We start from the raw sequence: 19,899 nt of genomic DNA, 5'->3' as shown, positions 1-19,899 counted from the left end.
CTGCAGTCCAGGTTTCCCTCCCTCCTTCCCCTCTAGGGGTTGTCTTTTATGGTGTATTTGCTTGCAACTACTGTTTTTTTTGATTATATTGCATTGCATTATTGCATAATTTTATGTATTGCCTTCCTTCTGGTGGCACCTGACATCTGGGGCAAGAAAAACTGAAGAAAATGGCGTTGGCTGGTTCTTTTATACCCCTGTCGCTCTGACGTCAGGGAAGAAGCGACGACAACCGACGCCGGACCTAGACTTTGGAATTCGGCCGACTGAGGACCCGCCTGACGGCAGGAGAACCCATCTGTTATGGCTGCAACTGTATTAGCACTCGAACATCTACATTTATGGTAGGTACAAAACTGTACTTTCTTCTGCAGCACTTGTTTTTAGAATTCTCACTTGTCCAACTCGTACATTTGTTTTTTTTTTGCTTGCCTCTTCTGAGGTCACGAGGAATGTTTTTGCCATTTGTTTCCTCTCTTAAGGAGTAACCTGCTTTGTGTATTTGGTTGTTTCTGTTTCTCGAGTGGTTATCCATTCATGTGAAATGTATTTATGATTTTGCCATGCCACTTTCAGGGCTTTGCCACTGAAACTGTTTTGAGGAGGTTTGCTTAGTTGAATTCTCAAAACCTTCCAGAAAATATGAGGAATTAAGTTTTAAATTCTCCCTTGGGAAAAGTTAGTTTTAGACCACCTGCTTCATAGGTCCTTATGAAGGTGTTATTTGACAGGTATGTTAATTCATGTGTGTGACATCCCACCACTGGACCAGTAATCAGGGAGCCTCAGTCCTCACCACTGGCACCCATGGGGGACATTCACTGAGAGGATAACAGGTACACACACACAGTATTTCCAGATGTAGCTCTCTGCATCAAGTACAATTTCTGTTGAGTACACAGTGACTGTAGTCAGTCCAGGGCTGGTTTCTCCCTCTATCTCGAGATCCCCAATAAGACTCCCCACTGGCACACTTATAGAGTTGATTTCTTAGCCAGGGTTCCAAGCCAAATCCTCCAGTACTCACTCTATCCAACCAGTGCTTTGTGTCCCTGCCCAATTAGCTGGCACACACTTTCTTGGAGATTTGTTTTACATACACACACACACACACACACACACTTGGGAAAGGCTGACACAGGTTTACTAGCTATGCCCCCTTTTGCCCAGACTATAAGGTAGTTACCACTGCCACCAAAGCCCCTCGCCAGTTACTGTAAGGCCTTTCCAAGGGTACCCAATATACTGACTGAAATTAATATTAATACAAATGGTAGTTTGTAACCCTTCCACACGAAGTCTGGTATCCTCTGACAGCAGTGCCTCACTGTCACCTCTGCACGATTCTGTCCAAGGGAACATCAGTACCCACCAGCAGATGTGGCTCACCTTCAGTCTCACTGCTACAGGGTAGCTCCCTCCCTGAAGCAGCCACCTCACTAGTCCTGGCTTCAAGTGTGCAGTCTGTCTGGGTCCCCCCAGGCTACTAGACATACATGCCTGCCTCCAAGCCTGACTGCATGTCACTGCATACACACGTTACTGCATTATCAAAATCATTCCCTGTCAAGACATCTGCAGGGATATCCTCAAACACGCCTACTTGCGTGCTTCCTTTTCCATACTCCCAGTCAAGGTGAACCCTTGCCAAAGGTATTTGGAATGGGGTCCCTCCTGATGCTCTGACTGGAATAGACTGCCCAAGCAAGGAGTGCTCCTCTTTAACCATTGCAGGCTTCACAATGGTTAGGTTAATAAGCTGTCTCTCTCTTAGCAGTGGCCTGTTTCCCATCTACTAAGACAGCATATAACCTCTTGTGGTAGCTTGGTACCCTTGTTGTCTCCAGACAATCTACTGCAGGCATTCTGTTATTCCCACTTGCTGGCTCACCTACCTTTTGTTCCCAACCTTTCCTCCATGGACATCTCTATGCTAAATGGTCCCACTGGTTACATTTAAAACATTTAACTCTTTATCCTGGCAGTGTACCTGAACTACTGGCTTCCCCTGTTATTGGCAGACTCCATTGGGGCAGTTTAGGCTGCCCACCATGGGTTCTCTTATACCCATATGCAACACTGGGTATCCTTTTCCTGTGCATGCCCTTCTTGCTAGGTACAGGTCTCATTTTTCACCCTAATTCATATGCAGTATTACATTCTCTATCTGCCAACCAGATTCTCATGCCCTCCAGCAAAGTACTAAGGGCTTGTTCCCTCATCAAAAGGTCTGCCAACCCTTCAAAAGTGCTGACCTGACACCCACTCACCCACCCATGAAAATAAGTGCTTAATTCAGCAATATAATCACACACACACTTTCATCTGCCTTGCATCTGTGCTCACGAAATGTTTTTCTATAAGTTTCAGGTGTTAACTTAAAACACTCTAATAAACATTTCTTTAGTTGGTTATAGTCTGTAGATGAGCAATATCAGGCAATTTAGAAATACCAGTTATGGATTTACCGTGGCGTAAGGGGGTTAGGAACCATACCCAGAGCCTTTGGTCAACATTATACTGTTTAAGTACCCTTTCAAACATATAAATAAAACTGTCAAAATTATCACCCTCTGTAAATTTTGGAAGAAATTTACTGACTTTTATTGGTTCTGGGGTTCAGTGATTCCCTTCCCAGTTACCTCTATGACCATGACGAAGAGTCAGCATCTCCTTTTCGTGTTGCCTCTCCCTCTCATTTTCTTTGGCTTCCAGATGTCTCAGTCTCTCTGCTGATTCAAATTCCATCTGTTTGGCCTCCAGTTCAAGTCTCTAACTCCAGACAGCTTTTTAAGTCCTCTGAGGCAAAGTTGAACTGTCCATTTTCTGAGAGTTGTACTTCCCCAAGGCCAGTCTTGTTGTCCTCCTTTCTGCTTGTCTGTGATGCAGCTGTGACTAAGGCTGCAATCATTTCCCCTTTAGTCAGGTTGGCATGCACCAGTCCTTTGACTTGGCACATCTCAGCCAACTGGCTCATTGTCAGCTTGCCATAATCTTCTGCTGACATCCTTGCTTGCTCACCCTGACTAAGCTAACAAAAAAAAACTGTTGTGATATGAAACTCTGAATGCATATGGTGTGGCTGCTTGAGAGTACAAACACCTTCTTTAGGGACCACTGTTTACAGGTTACAGGAGTTAAATATCCACACCACTGAATCCCAATATGTGATGTGGTGATCCCACCACTGCCAACCAGTAAATGTGTTGTGGATATCCCATTTCTGCCAAACATTAAATATGGTTAGCTTAGTTTAGATATTTTCTCTTTGTCTGAGCCTGTGCTGCAGTGTTGTTTTAAATGTTTCCTGTGGTTTTAAACTCTGATGTCACAGTGAATATATATTTAGTATTGTTTTATTATTTATTATTAAATATATTTAAACATTTCATTGTGGCTGATCTTTGTAGAGATATTTAAATTTTGAGAGTACGTGCATATTTATTTGGTGACACTGTGTGGTCCACTCCTAATAGCCTTGCTGTTGGTCAAACCACCATTTATATTAATATTAATTTCACTCAGTATATTGGGTACCCTTGGAAGGGCCTTATAGAAGCTGGCGAGGTGTTCTGGTAGCAGTGGTTAACTACCTTCTAGTCTCGGTAGAAGGTCGCATAGCTAGAAATCTGTGCCAGCCTTTCCTAGGTGTGTGTGTGTGTCAGCTGCTTGGGCAGGGACACGAAGCACTGGTTGGACTGTGTGTATGTGTTGGAGGACTTGGCTTGGAACCCTGGCTAAGGACTCAACTGTATAGCTGTGCCAATGTGGAGTCTTATTTGGGAGCTGAAGAAAGAGGGAGAAACCAGCCCCAGACTGACTGTAGCCTGTCTCAGCTCTTAAGAGAAATTCCACTTGATGCAGAGAGTTGCCAGTGTTAAGGATTGAGGTTTCTTGATTACTGTTCAGTGGTGAGTCATCACAATGGCGTTCTCTCCTTTTCCATTGTGACCATGGAGAGTTAATGCTCCCCTATTATTTATTTATTTATTTGCAGTCAGTTTACCAGGATAGTTCATTGTCCCAAAAGAACCCGTTTTCAATGGAGTCCTGAGGAGAAAAGCTCCAAAAACAATTAGCAAGGTTACAATAAGGTATTTAGTTTCAATTATACAATTCCTATGGACTTGGAAATACAGTAGACTAGTGTACAAACATATACAAATATTACAATCTTGTATCGCTGAAAACAATTTACAATATAGAAACTGAGAGGCTTTTACAACTTAGGGTGGGTTACACTGGAGATATCTTTCATACATTCAGGATGAGTAGCTTAATACAATCAAGAGAAAGGTATATGAGCTGACATAGAACCTTTCAATATAGAAATAGAGAACCTTTTCCATCAGAGGGTATATTTACACTAAGGTACCTTTAAGTATTCAGAAAAGGCTAATACAAGCAAGAGCAAGATCTATGAGTTTAGGAGATTAAGTAGAAATTCTCATTATGAATAGGGGAGGAGAAGTGAAAATTCTCAGTATGAGAAAATTATGTTGGGTGGGAGCAGGAGCATTCCCACTGGGAAATTAGATGTGAGGGAAGAGATTGTTTGAATGAGAAGTGATTTGTGATGGTACGAATGGATGAGGGTAAGGAGTTCCAGAGACGAACAAGACTGTAGGATAAGAGATTTTTTCCAGGGGGACAAATTGGTTTATACAGTTCAATTAAGTTTTGGTTGTTAGATCTTAGAATTCTATCAGGGAGGTGCATTTTGAAGGCAGCGGGAGGGATTGAAGATGAGTTTGTGTGCAAGAGTCAGTTGGACGTAGGTGAGGTGATTGGGTAGTTCTAACCATTTTAGTTTGTGGAGAGCTGAACAGTGGTGTGAGGAGGACTTATGGGAGGTAGCAAACTTGACAATTTTGTTATAGCGAGAGGAGAGTTGTGTTTTGAGAGAAGATTGTAGGTTAGTTAGACGTGGGGCTCCATAGAGGAGGGATGGGATGAGAAATGTGGTAGATAGGGTGAGTTTGGTGGAGGGTGTAAGATAGCGATTCTGTCTGTAGAGCATGCCAAGTTTTTGGTGGGTTTTTTTTATATTTAGTTGAAGATGGGAATTGAATTTAAGCTGACTATCAATTTGGACCCCAAGTAATTTGGCCTCACATACCAGTTCTAAGGGTGTATTGTTGTGACTAGTAATAGTGAAATTACTTGGATTGAAAAAGGTAGCTTTAGAGGGAGTGAATACCATTACTTTGGTTTTGGAGGCATTGAGTACAAGGTGATTTGTTTTCATCCATTGTTCGGTGGTTGAGAATGCATCTTGAGTAAGCTTTAGCAGTGTGGGGATGGAGGTAGCAGAGCAGATTATAGTTGAATCATCTGCGTATTGGACAATTTTAGTTGAAGGGATAGAGTTATGGAAATCGTTTATGAATATATTGAAAAGCAGGGGACCCAGTATAGATCCTTGGGGAACACCGGTTGGGGTGTTGATGAAAGGGGAGGTGGCTTTTTTCCATCTCACTGCCTGATATCTATTGGATAAGTAGCTAGTGAACCAGTTCAGAGAAGAGGGTGACAAGTTAAGCTTGGAGAGTTTAGTTAGTAATAAATTGTGGGAGATAGTATCAAAGGCTTTAGACAGGTCTAGTAGGGGGGGTAGAGACAATGTGTCCTGTGTCCTGGGCTTTGTTCACAGCTTCCAGGAAGAAGAGTAGGGCGGTCATAGTACTGTGTCTTGGTCTGAAACCATGTTGTGTTGGAGTTAGTAGGTTATTGTCTAAGAGGTATGGTAGGAGTTGTAGGTGAATACACTTTTCTAAAAGTTTAGAGATAGGAGATAGAATAGCGATGGGACGGAAATTAGTAATGCTGTTATTGATGCCTCCTTTGTGCAATGGAACAACAAAAGCCTTTTTCCAGATTTGGGGTACTGAGCTTTCTTGAATGGAACAGTTGATTAAAATGCTGATAGGGGTAGGCAATGGCTTCAGCAGCTGTACTGAGAAAGTAAGAAGGAATGTTATCAGGGGCATTCGAGCATGGTTTTAGTTTCTGCAGTAGTTTTTTATGGTGGATGTGGGTATAGGTTTTAGTGAGAATGGTGGGGGGAGAGGGAGAATTTGAGAATGTTGATGATGGAGTGGAGATAGGGGGATGAGCAGTGGTGAGGGGTGAAAAGTTGGTAGGGGAGGATTGGGGTGTAGTGGAGGTATGGTGGTGTTTGAAGATAAAAAGGATGAGGTTAGTTTGGAGATAGAATCAATGAAGAAGGTGTTGAATTGAGTGGCCAAGTCTATGTCAGGAGTATTAGGGTCTGGGCTCAGGTTATCTGGTTTGTTGGGATTGAGGAGGGTAGACATGCATTTCCAAAATTTTTGAGGGTCTGTTTTGTTGTTGTTTTGGATTATGGAGAAGTAATTTTGTCTATCGGAGATAAGTTTTTTTACTTTATTTCTGAGTGTTTTGTATTCGTTGTGGGCTAGGTGAGTCCTACGTTTCTGATATGATGACCATGCCTTATCTCTAAGGTGCATAGTTACTAGTGTGTTTTTTGTTAGCCAAGGGGCAGTTTTGTTTTTTATTAGTTTTGTTTTTATGGGGGCTTGTTGCTCTAAGAGATTTAGAAAAGTTGAGTTAAAGTGGGCAACATCCTGTTCCAGGGTTAGAGTTTTTAGGGTGTACCAGTTGATTGCTTTTAGAGAGTTAGAAAAGGTAGTGGGGTTAAAGTTTTTTTGGCAGCGAGTAGTAATAAAATTGTGAGTAAGATGTAGGGGTGAAGTTAGTCGGTGTGTGAATGTGGGCAAGTGGTCACTAAGGGAATCAGGCAGGGTGCCACTATGTGAGAAGTAATGAGGGTGGGAGACTAATATCCAGTCTAGGATACTATCACTGGTGAGGTTTTTTGAGGGCTGAGTTATGGAGCTGATCAGTTGAGAAAAATTGTAAAGATTAATGTTAAGTGGATTTGTGGGAGACTGTATTGCAGACCAATTAATATTCATGTCACCCATAAGTATAGTTTCATTGTTAATGTTATTGGAAAGCCAGGAGAGGATACCTTCTAGTGTAGAAATATTGTTGCCTGGGGAGATGTAGAGGGAAGCTATGCATATGTGTTTGTGTTTATTTACTTGAAGCAGAGCCAGGAGTAGTTCTGTATTACCTTCTTTTAAAGAAAATAAGTAGTTCCAGCAAGCTGCTGGTAAGCAAATGGCATGAAGTTTCCAAAAAGTAGAGAGAACCCCCAGAGCTGAAGACCATATAATAAGTCTATTTACAAAACTTCCCCCATCCCACACTGGCAAGCCCTAAATAATCAATTACTTTGGCAGTAGAAGTCGCTCCATCCATTTGAGGGTTCCCTCAGTCTTTAGATTCAACTCTTCCTTTCCATTCTGTCATAGAAAATGTACTCTATCAGGGGTGCTAGAAACTCTCCTCCTCCTGCTTTTAGGATAATTTTGTACATGTTCTCCTTTAATTTCTTGATATTAATTTTGAGTTTTAGATTCTCAAAAGATGCATTTCATCACATTCATATATCCATATATCAGAAGTTGACTGTGTGTCACATTGTCAGTTACTCTGCATTATGCTTTAGTTTATCCACGGCGTCTTTGTAGTGTGTTTTTCAGTCTGTCAGGAATCTCTCACTTGGGTAAAGGATCTCCTAAATAGACTGGGCTTCCAGCAAAATGTATTGAGGTCCTTTTTACTACTACCTACATTATTAATTTCCTGGTGCATCTCTAGGACACCACAGTTTAAAGAGCTTTTCTCTCATAGAAAAAAAAGGAGGGCTGTATCTAGATCTATTCCAGAGTTTGTTTTCTTTTCCCTAGTTAAACTACTGTCTCAGCAAGGGAAATTGTCAGGATTCTGGGTCTCTTGGCGTCTATAATTTTTATACCTGTTGCAAGATGCCACATGACAAAAATTCATTAGTATCTCTAACTTGTATGGTTCCAACCTTTACAATTAAGTTGTGGTTTGTGACTAGGGAGATGTTTTTGCAGGAGACACCATATTTTTCAGACTCCAGGTTTACCATTCTTCATTCTAGCTCCAGTACAGTCTGTCACTATATATGCCTCAGGCGTTGCTAGGGGGGGTGCGGTGTCTTTGTGGATAAAAGTAGAGTAGAGCATCAATTATCCAACCAGCAATTATCCAGTCGGTCACTGATCAGAACCGGCCTTCCATAGCTTTCAGGTAGGAAAAATCATAGTCTGAATATGAAAACATTATCCTTATTCACTTGAGCATGGTTTTTGAGCTTGTAGCTAGCTTGTGTGAAAAATATTCTTTATTGTCAACTGGAATCGCTGAATGGTTGAAAAATGTATTCCTGCGTGCCACAAAAAACAAGATTTTAGACGTTTTTTTATCCGGTTCATTTATGTTTGATTATCCGAACAGTTTGATTATCTAAACTACCCTAGGTGCCAATTAGTTCGGATAACCAACTCTCTACTGTGCAAGGTCTTTGGTACAGAGATGAGAAGACCAAAACATGCAAAAATAGAGATATTGGCTTTATAAATCCTCTAAATTTTTTTTTGTCCTTGTGACCCTTAAGTGTTTACAGATAATTCCACAGTTATGTGGTACATAATCGGGGGGTGGGGCACTCTTACCCTCTATGCAGATTAGCCATGGTAGCTTGAGATGTAGCTTTTCAGCACAAGCTCACTCTACAGGCATCTTGCATACTGTCAGAGCTAAACTGTGTGGCAGCCAAGCTGAACAGGACAGAGGAATGAAAATTGTATCATCTGTGTCTTTTTAGAAATGGTGGGATTCTAGACATTTTCTGGAAATAGCAACTTGGTGTTCAGTGCTCACTTTTGCAAAGCACTATGAAACAAATTCCTTCTAAGGTCCAGGAGAGTCCTTGCTAACACCTTACTCCAGGGGCTCCTCAGTCCTCTTCCTTCCCTTTCTCACCCAGTCGATATAAGATATGGTAAACTACCCACTTAGCTTAGGCTACTACAGCAGTGATCTCTATGAAAAACCTGTTGCAGTTGTGTAAGTAAACATACCATAACAGTAGATGTTCAAATGATCACTGCTGCTATGACATTTCCTTCACTCCATTCCCTTTGTATTTCTATTTTTTTTTTTTTTTGCCAGGATGTGGGCAATTATTTCCTAGCATTGCCCTTCTCTGGGCTTTAGCCACCCTGTCTTTCTTTTGGCATGAAAGTTTTGAAGGACTGAGTCCAAACCTGAGTTTGTCAACTCAGCTCAAAATGACTAATGGTTTGGGTAAAGTCATCCCCAGTGAAACGGTCAGCCCACAGCATAGACCTCTGGTTACCACAATCATCTGCTAGCAGTGATCTGAGAAGGCTCTAAGGTCAACAGAGCCTAGGCTGAAGACCTGGAAGGTGGCTGGAGAGAAAGTGCAACAGTTCAAGGAATTATTCAGGGTTCTAGCACCTCAAGAAGAGGAGGAAATAGGTGGAGTTGACGAATGGCAGTGCCTCAACACAGCATGTGTGAGGACCACAGAACTGATATGTGACTGAGCCAGGTATGGAAATAAGGTAGATAAGGAAAGCTGGTGGTGTATTGCAGAAGTCCAGAGAGTCATCAAAAGAAAGGAGTGCAGGAAAAAGTGGGAGATAGAAAAGACTGACCAGCATAGGAAGGAATACTAGTTGGCTAACAAGCTAAGAAAGGAGTTGCAATAGCAAAAAAACAGGGCATCAGAGGCACTCTACCAGCTTCTGGAAAGTGACTTACATCAGGGTGCTAGGCAAAGACAGGAAAGATAAAGAAGACAGCCAGACACCCTTCATAAGGAATAACTGCAACAACCTGCTTACCAGTCCACAAGACATCAAAGGCAGATGGAAGGGGTATTTCCAGCAGCTTCTGAATGAAGAACACCCCACTGAAGCTATACTACCCCAGAAATAGCCTATGATGAGAGAAGAGGAGAAGCCCACCATAGAAATAAGAATAGCACTAAGGAAAATGAAGTCAGGGAAAGTGGTATGCTCCGATGAGCTCACAGCAGATACAATAAAGATGCTGAGTGAGATGGAAGAGAAATGGCTGCTGAGGATACTCATAGCAGGTGCATCCCAGATGGCTGGAGAATTAAGTATACTTGTGCCAGTATACAAGAACATAGGGGACATCCACAATTGTGAGCAGCACAGAGACGGACTCCTGTCACATTGTATGAAAGTTCTGGAGAGGGTGTTTGATAAATAGATGCGCAGAGTAGTAGAATGTAAGATGGGAGATGAGCAGTTCAGATAAGGATGCAGCACAACTGACCCAATGCTTGCAGTGAGACAGATAGTTGAGAAAAAGCTGGAGAAAAGGAAATAGTACAATTAGGCATTCCAAGACTTGGAGAAAGCATATGACAAGGTCCCAGAAATGATGATTTGGGCAGTACTGAAGTGGTTCAAAGTCCCAGAAACATTGGGCTGATTAGTGCAGGCTACATACAAGGACTCAATTACTCATGTATGAACAGTGGATCGGTCTCTATTAAAGGGATTCCCATTTGGAGTAGGTGTGCACCAGTATTCAGCTTTGAGCCCACTGCTGTTCATACTGGTGATGGACTATATTGCAAAACGGGTCAGAGCAACAAAGTTGACAATGTGGCATTACAGGCAGGCTCTGAGAAAGAACTTCAGCAAAAAGGATAGGGGAATGGAATGCAAAACTGAAGGCACATGGGATGAGACTAAGCACAGATTGGGTAATGGCAGAAAATGGGGAAATCAGAAGCTGAGAATTGAGATAGAAGGGAAGATAGTGGAACAAGTAAATAGTTTCTTTTATCAGTGAGGGGTGATTGCGGAGACTGGAAGTCTGAATGAAGAGGTCTTAGCTAGAATCCAAGGGGCTGCAGCCAACTGGCACAAAGTGTCAGTTATAGTCTATGACAGAAGAATGCCAAAGATGCTGAAAAGTAAGGTGTACAAGACAGTGGTGCAACCAGTACTACAGTATGGTACAGAAACCTGGGCAGTAAAGTTAGAGCAGATGAGGAGGCTAGAGGTGATGGACATTTAGTGACTGATTTGGCTGTTGGGATGCACACTCTAGGACAGACAAAGAAATGAAGACACGAGCAGAAATCAAAGTAGCTCCAGTTGCAGAAAATATTATGGTGATTCAGGCACACATGCAGAAAAGCAGAAGACAATCTGGTGAAGATGATTTGGAACAGACGGAAGAAGGTAAGGGGAAACGAGGGTGTCCAGCAAAGAGGTGGATGGATTTTGTGAAAGAAGATCTGCAACAGTCGGACATGAGAGTTGTAAAAGACAGGAGTGTGGCAATGAATTGAGAGAGATGGCTGCAGTTAACATGGTACCTCAACCCCATGTAGAAAATGGGGAAAAAGGGGGCTGATGATGAGTACCTTGTTACCAGTTGCAGCTTTTTTGGTCAGCATTTGAATACTTAAATCTTGCAGTATGCTGCATCCTGCACTCTGGGCCACAGCTAAGGGACACACCATTGCTCCCGGTTACTTTGCCTAAATTCTTCCCCTCCTGTAACCAGTGCAAAAGCCAGGAGCCTTCATATGCATAGAACAATTATACATATGCCTAGGATGCCAAACTCATTGCTTTACTAGAGGTGCTTTTCAGAAATGTATTTATTTTATTGTAAAGAAACTTCAGCCTTACTATAAAAAAATAAGTAAATATCTAGAAAGTGCATCTACCAGCACTGAGAGAGTTGTGCCATAGGGAGTAAACATACCTTTCAACTATACTGTTTTTGGCAGCACATACCAATAATGCCACGCTGAAAAGACTGGAAAGAAGTAATGATCAATCACTTCATTTCCAGATTTTCAAACTCAGTTGAAGTTATTGCAGCTCTGTTTTATGGTGTGCAGCTGTGCTTGCATTATACCAGGCAGTAGGAAACCCGAGTCACTAGCCCATGTGTATGACATCTGTGAAAATAGTGAATGTTTGGGAGCATTTTGCTAGCTAATGACACTAGGATTATTTTACTCTGAGAACAAACGTGTCTAACTGGAGTCTCCAAACCCTTGTCAGAAAGGTCAGATGTGTGCATGGGAGATGAGTTTTGCAGACTGTCCCTTATGTTATCTAATATCCTTGCCTTGTCTCCAATAATTTATTTTTTGGTAAACCGTTGTGTGACCATCCTCCCATTTTGCTACTTTGACCCAGTACTACCGTTCAAAAAAATGTAATTTAGCACTTCTCAGCTAAAAATTGGATCATCTGTACTGTTTTTAACAGTGCATTCTAATTTTCAGCCATAATGTAAATTTGATGAACTGAACCATTTTCAGATATGATCTATTGGACTTTGTTTCCTGGTCTGTAGCCTCACTCTTCTGGGAAATGCAGTTGGAGGTGTCATCTGTGTAATCCAGTGACTTAAGAGTGCAGTTTAGTGATGGAGTGGCTTCATGTGATGTCACTGTAAAATGTAAAAGTTCTAAAACTGCATCTTGCTTGGTGGTGATGTGCAGCTCTAGCCTGGAAGCTGGGGACTGCATGTGTACATGTCCAAGAGCAAGTGGTTAAAAATAAATTGCTGTGGTCATATTTTCTTTCACTTTCTTCACATTCAAGCATCAGAGAATGTACACGGATGATTCATTGACTTTTTGCCAGAGGGTTGAGGAGACATTATGCACATGAAATCACTGGATTATTGCTTCAGCAGTGTCAATTAAGAATATGTTTGTAGAAACAACTGGACTTATTATTTTTCTCAGCTTTAACTATCACTATCTGCCTTTGCAGGACTAACATGATTTATGAGAAGCAATTTGTAGTTGGAGCTGGCTGTCAAGCAACTGAACTCTTATTTTTTGCCTAGATTAAACAGTTACTGTTTTTCTATGACAAGTGTGCACTTGTGTGAAGTAAGATGCACTACTTAGCTGGACATCTGAGATGTGCACAAGCAAAGTAGCTATAATTGCTGGTACCATCGGTTGAAGAAAATGATTAGTTGCTTTCTGTTGCTTGCTCATTACTCTGGCTTTGCAGGACTAATGTGAAATGTGTGAAGGGAACTACATTGCATGAATATCCTCTTCTGTCATGATCAGGTTTTTGAATTATACACAGAGCTGGCTATAACTGCCTGGTGGAGGTAGTGCTGTATGGATAAAAGTAACTTAACCCCGTTGTGATTTTACTCAGTATAAATCATCTTTAAAAAAGGCAATAAAGTGCATTGCTAAATATCCAGACCATCAAAGCTTCTAGGGAATGGTGACCCCCCACACACACACACACACACACTTTAAGGCTGTATAAGTGGATTCTGACACAGGCTTAGCAGTAACCTCTGTCCTGAACCCTATGAAGTCTAAAACTGACCCTTCTTAGAGTTGTGCATACAAGGTCATTGTAGTTTGTGTGTGTGTGTGTGTGTGGGGGGGGGGTGGTAAGTGTAATGCCCATATTTCTTTAAATATCTTCCCAAATCTCGAATTTGTTCACAAATCATTATAGCGTATTTTGGGCTAGGGACTAAGTATGGTCATTATTTCGTAGGTATTTACTAGGCTAGCTGCCCTTGTGGACCATTTAAAGCCCAGCCAATCTACTTCAAAGGTGGTGATCAAACCCTTGTACCTTGTGTCTGTGAGTTATACATCTTAACCGCTATGCCAACCAGAAAGAAGATAGGTTCCACTGAGATTTGAACTCTGATCATGGAGTCCAGAATGCTAACTTTTACACTGTGGAATCATTGGTCTCACCATGGAACGCCAGCTTGAGATGTGTGCTCTGCAGTCGAATAGCTTGTATAGGAGCAGTGTACTGTTTAGGAATAGCAAGTTAGAAACATTACTGTGATAACTGTTCCACTTTTCTCACAAACATCAGATGTGTATACAGATGGCTATCTTTTGAGGGAGTGTTTAAGTAGGTATGCTGTTGAGATGTCTGACCGCAACAGCTTAAAATATGTTCTGTTTGTTTTGAGTTTCTTCCCAGTCTGGTGGAGCGATTTATAGATCATGGCCACCTTTTGGGAGTGGGGTGAGGAAGCATGCTATGTATATGTATGACAACAGCAACTTGAAGTAGACATGGCTGTGTCCATATGTGCCTTTACTTTCATCCCAGTCTAACACTAGAGTGGGATACTTAGAAGATGACCCTTTATGGGAGTTTATAGAGATGGTCACTATTCTCAAATACTTTTTAGGTATCCTTGCAAACATTTGTCTTCACAGTTTATTCCAAACAGGTTTGTTTTCAGTTTTGAGCATTAAGCCTTGGATACAACATATTTCTTAGAAATAAAAAAGACTGAATTTGTTTCATTACAATTTTTGTACAGGCCATCACTGAATTAAAGTGATGCAAAAAAGCTCTCCAATGCACCACAGAACATCTATAAACCACAGGATTTCTTGGTGCCTAGCAGTTTCTAGCTTGATTTAGTTATTAGAGTAGTCTTAGTCAGTTAGGATATGTTGAAAGGATGCAGGAAAAAAAAAATTGTTCAGTCAGTTATTTAATGAAAAGGTTGTTTAAAAAAAACCCTCTAAAATGGATCTCAGAGCATCCAGAAAACTTAGTTTCTGGGTCCCCCAGACACCTGGCATAGTAGTTATTTTTTACAGTGCACTCTTGCTTAGGGTGTGTTGAAAGCATGCAGGAAAAAAAGTTGAAGTGCAAAACTAAATGACTTTCTTTGATCTTTTTTTTTGATAAGGCAAACATTAGATAAAAGTTGTTTAAAAAGACTATAAAATTTACCTGGAGCATCTAGAAACTCCAAGTCTGTTGGGGGCCCTCCAGACCCGACCCCTAGCATTATGTAGTTGTTTCCGCCACAGTTATTAGAGTACAGTCTTGCATAGAACATGTTGAATGAATAAATAACTGCAGGAAAAGAGCAAGATAGAGTAAGACAAACAGAGAAAGGAAGAAGAAAAAAGTAATCTGAGTGAATAGGCCAGGATGGGTTGGGCAGTTGGGAAAGGGGGGGGGGGGGCATGGAGCCTTTTAACCTAGGGCAACTGTTTACCTAAGGCCAGACCTGCACGTTAGCCACAATGTCTGTTTACCTGCTACTTGTACCTTCATACTCTGAGACGGTCTTTTAATACTACTTACATTTCACTGATTTCCTTCTTCATCTTTAGCCATTACTTTCCACACCTCTTTCATGTCTGGTATTGCAGTAGACAAGCTAAAAGTTTTGTTCCTGCACAAGAACGAGGGAACTTTTCTTTGTGTCCTGGATGAACTTCCTATTCTTTGTGTAAATATTGCCTGAGGTCTTCTCTGAAAAGAGGTCACTGACCTAATGGAATCTTCTGTGCCGCAATAAATGGTCTTTCTCTCTATCACTTCTGTTACTTTATTACTTGTCAGGATGTCTGTTGTGCGATATTTGTGGCAGAGCTTGGACTGTCATTTGAGACCACCTTATAACAGTATTTCTATTCAAGTCTGGAACAGATTTTTATTGATAGTCAAGAATAAGAACCATGAAAAAAAACAGGTATGGATATGATCTTAAAATCATCTTGAGTAAATTGAAACTCTGTAACAAGGTTCTGTGATGCCAGACAAACACAGTATGTGAAATAGGGGCTTTTTACAAAGTGATGTACATGTATGGCTATGTCATTCAAATTTTTTTTTTCTGTGAACTTTAAAATGATATGCCATTTTAAGGGGTAATGGAGTTTGTATATGTATACATGTGCATTCCCATGAATGGTATGCAGCATTATCCAGACTGCTGGCAGTAGCATTACAGGAATGTTTCTTGTATTCTTATGTTTAACAGGTTGACGTTTTGAACTGCACCCATGAAAAAGTCAAGCAAGAACTTGAAACCAGCCATGTGGAGCAACTTAACAACATAAAAGACCAGTATGAAGCAGATCTTGCAGGTAACAAACAAATGGAGTATTACTTTATGCCTTGTTTGTTGCAGAACAGCTCTGTTTAATGCAAGTGTATTTACCGTTTCATTTGTTATTGAACCTAATTTTTAACTGTTGTAATTGTGTGTAGATTTTATGACAACCCAGAATAACTTTGCCTCATTCCATACCACAGGATTGAATTTGAAATATTTGTTTTACTTGCTTTTTTGCACTGTGGCATGTGGTACCATGCTGTATCATATTGCACTTTCCATCCTGACATTTATACTTTAAAAGCCCCAGTTCTTAATAAAAAGCTGGAAAAAAAAAACAAAACTTGTACTTTTCATACTCCATTTGCTGACCTTTATAACCAGTGACATCAAGGTGTAGGATTAGTATAGAGATGTCCATAGACTTTAATAGATGCATCTTCATGCACTTGTGTAGGATGTGTCATTATTGTAATCAAGTGTCCATAGTCTAACGCTATATTGACATCACTGGTAAATTTGTACATTTAATTAGGCTGTAGTTTAAAAAACTTAATGAAGCTTTATATTAAAGAATAACCAAAATGTATTCAGTGATGGGGCAAAATGAGTTATGGCACATAAATTCCTCATATGCCACCCTGTATACAGAAAGTGTTTCAAAATCCTTTAAAAGCACAGATGTGAAGTTGTTCAATCTCGCCATTTGTTCTTACACGTGGGTTCGGAGCCGATCCATTGGCTCCGAGTCGGCCGCTTTCCAAGCTTTAGATCTCTTAGAAGCTCGAGACACAGTCCCTATCCCATGATGCTCTGCTGCCAAACCCCAGATCTAGTTTGCCACTGCAACGGATCACACGATCTTCTGAAGAAGCTTGGGACGGTATTCTTTTTCATTATATATTTGCATATTTAGACTTTGTCAGGGATTTGATATTTAGTGAGGCTTCACTTTTTCCTTCCTTTTTGGTGGTATTAGAGTAGGTAATCTAAGCCTAGTATTTTGTTTTTAGTTCAGAGCGGTTTGCTCCTAGGCCTTTAGCCTTTTTTGAATTACTCTTTTTGACAGGGCTCTGTCAAATTTAATACCCTATCCCCTTATAGTCTGTATTGAGCGTTTGTTTTTCTTTCTATAGTTATTGTAGTTAGGGATCTGAACTTCTAAGCGAGTTTTGTGGTGATTGGAACAATTTTTTCACAATGTCAGAAAAGCAAAAATCTGGTTTCAAAAAGTGCGACTGTGGACAAAAGATGTCCATCACGGATAATCATACTGCTTGTGTTTATTGCTTGGGTCCGCTACATTTACAGGAGGACTGCTCTATCTGCCATTCCTTCAGTGGCAGGGTGTTATTAGAGAGGAGAAGGAAACTGATAGAGGACTGTTAAAATCGGACTTCCAGGATTTATTGGATAAGACCGACCAGACCTCCAAGTCCTCGAAGGGGTCGAATTCGTCTAAGGTGTCTTCGGAGCACAAGTCTTCTGCTCCGAGCACCTCTGGCAAGACTAGGTTGCCAGCTCCACTGCCTTCAGAGCTGTGCAGCAAGATCTTACCTCGGAGCCAAGTCATTGTGTTGGAACCGGTGTCGGAGGTTTTGAAATCTCAGATCCTTAAGTCAGTGGCTTCTTCGACCCGTTCTTCCGGTGCCCTTTCTGACATCGATGTGGGCTGAGTGGTACAGAGACTTTTGGTGAACCTGGCCCTGGCCAAATTGCTTGCTGCTTCGACCCAGTTGGCTTCAAAGCCAACAACCCCTCCTTCCACAAGTTCTGCTCCTCCTCCGAGACCAGTCGAGCCTTCGGAGCCGGAAAGAGAGGATCCGATAGTGGTGGAACCCTCTGAGCCGAGGCCTGTTCCAGTGCTCTCAGCTTCTTCGACCTTGACTTCTTTGGTTCCAATTGAAAAGTCTCGGAGCCGACACTCTCTCGCCGGTTCCGAGGGGGGGGGGGTCGAACCGACGCTTTGGTTCCAACTCTTCCTCTTGGGGCTTCGGTGCAGATGAGACCTGTTCTATCCTCTGGTTTGGAGCCCGTGGTCTCTGCCCCTGGGAGGCTGCCATCTTCTTCGGAAACAGCGGACTCCTCGGGTCGGGAAACCAGTGCCTTCGATGCCATGAGGAAGTTCATGTCTGCCAAGACCCTCACTTCTTCAGTTCCTTCCTCTTCCTCCCCTAAAGGGCTGCTCTCTATCTCTACACCACAGGTTCCCACTAAGCGTCGAGACCCAGAGCCTCAGATAACCCCATTGGGTGACCCCTGCTTGACTGAGACTTCACCAGATGCCCCCACTGATGAAGTTCCCAGGAAAAGACGGTGTAAAAGGAGGCATTTAGATTCCCCCCAGGAATCCTTAACATCAGACACTGACGTGGAGGAATCAGAAAGGTCCCCATGGTCCTCCTCTGAGGATGTCTCTTTTGCAGCCATCCTTGACATGCTAAGGCAGAGGGGAGACTGGCAATCTCTTATCCCTACTGAGGATGAGTCGGTGCTCCTGAAGGCGTTTGGGTCTCAGCCCTCCACCTCCTGGGTTACTCCGCCTTTTGATGTATTAATAGGCTTGATCACTCGAAAGGCATGGGAGTCTCCTGATTCTATGGAACTGGTCCCTCAGAGGCCCAGCAAATTTATCACCTACCTTCAGGATAAGTCATTTCTCACAAAAGGGGTTCCTGTTGATGCCATGGTGGTGGCGGCGGCCACCAAGAAAGAGATGTCAGATGCCTCTTCCTCTGTCCATCCTCCTAATAGAGATTCCAGGACGATGGACAGATATGGGAAACACATCTTTAGTTCTGCGACATTTGCAATGAGATCTCTTAATTATTTAACCCATTTTACCTGTCTTCAACGAGATCTCCTAAAAGAGCTTGGAGATACTCTACAGGGCAACACAGGTGATGCTGTCTCCCAGAAAGTGATGCAACAGCTTAATACCCTTAATTTCATTGTAAATTCGTCCATGAGGCTCATTTCTTATGCAGCCAAGGGATCGAGCCGGGCAGCGGGTTCAGCGATAGCTCTACGGAGACTATCCTGGATGCACTTATGCTCCTTTGTGGAAGCCTCCAAGTCTTCCTTTGTGAATACCCCATTTGATGGCTCTTCCTTGTTTGGGCCTAAAGTCAAGGAGACACTCACTAGGTGTGAGCAGGAAGGAAAGACTCTTATTTGCCGTAGGAGTCCGTTTTTCCACCCCCACTAGACCATACCCCAAAGGGCAGAGAGGTGGAAAAATGTGGTTCCAAAAGTCCCAAGGAGCTTTCCAGAACACACGTAGTAAAACACAATCCAGGGGCAGAGGAGGGGGGTATAATGGTAGATGCCACCCAGGCGGCAGAGGGGGTAAGCAGAACCAGGGTGGCAGGGAGCAGTTCCTTGGCAAACCCTATCAGCGCTCCTGAGAGGAGGCCCGACCGTCCTACTCTGGAGGCAGTCGGGGGTCGCTTAGCTTAATACCCAGACGCTTGGCTAGGAATTGCATCAGATTCCTGGGTAAAAAGCATAATCACCAGAGGCTACATCATTCCCTTTTCAAAATTCCCTTCCATTCGGACAAGAATCCCAGATGTTCCACCCAGTCTGCGGAGTCTTAACAGCTGTAGAAATTCAGAGGCTGCTGGAAAAGAATCATCCAGCCAGTCCTGGTGGACCAAATTGGATCCGGAACTTACTCCAGTTTCTTTTTAGTTCCAAAGAAAACAGGGGACTGGAGGCCCATCTTAGACCTCAGCAATCTCAACTCCTTTGTCAAAAAGGAAACATTCCGGATGGTCACGCTTCAGTCGATAATCCTGTTTCTCGAAATGGGCGATTGGATGTGCTCGATAGATCTCGATGCGTACTACCACATAAAAATGGCCAGGCCATGCAGAGATCACTTGCGTTTCCAGCTGGGGGGCCAGTCACTACCAATTCCGAGGTCTGCCCTTTGGTCTCACCACAGCCCCCAGAGTGTTCACCAAATGCATGGCGCAGTGGTCACGGCTCACCTGAGATGTTTAGGATTCCGGGTGTTTCCATATCTCGATGACTGGCTCCTCACCGCCACCACCAGGCATCAACTGA

At 42.4% G+C, this 19,899-nt stretch overlaps 1 protein-coding gene across 3 annotated transcripts in view; it reads left to right on the top strand.

Moving 5' to 3' along the window:
- Positions 1–19,899, top strand: part of MTUS1 (microtubule associated scaffold protein 1) — a 2,531,455-nt gene that overhangs the window by 2,304,895 nt on the left and 206,661 nt on the right. For all 3 annotated transcript variants that reach the window (XM_044062416.1, XM_044062417.1, XM_044062418.1), the window contains one exon: positions 15,754–15,859. In XM_044062416.1, coding sequence (XP_043918351.1) covers positions 15,754–15,859 — 106 coding nt within the window. The remainder of the gene's footprint in view (positions 1–15,753; positions 15,860–19,899) is intronic.

Source organism: Protopterus annectens, chromosome 2.part1 (assembly GCF_019279795.1).
Source record: "Protopterus annectens isolate FY-2018-M chromosome 2.part1, PAN1.0, whole genome shotgun sequence".
Taxonomy (NCBI): domain Eukaryota; kingdom Metazoa; phylum Chordata; order Ceratodontiformes; family Protopteridae; genus Protopterus; species Protopterus annectens.
The sequence above is the reverse complement of the archived record's forward strand: the minus strand, read 5'-3'. Positions and strand labels throughout refer to the sequence as shown.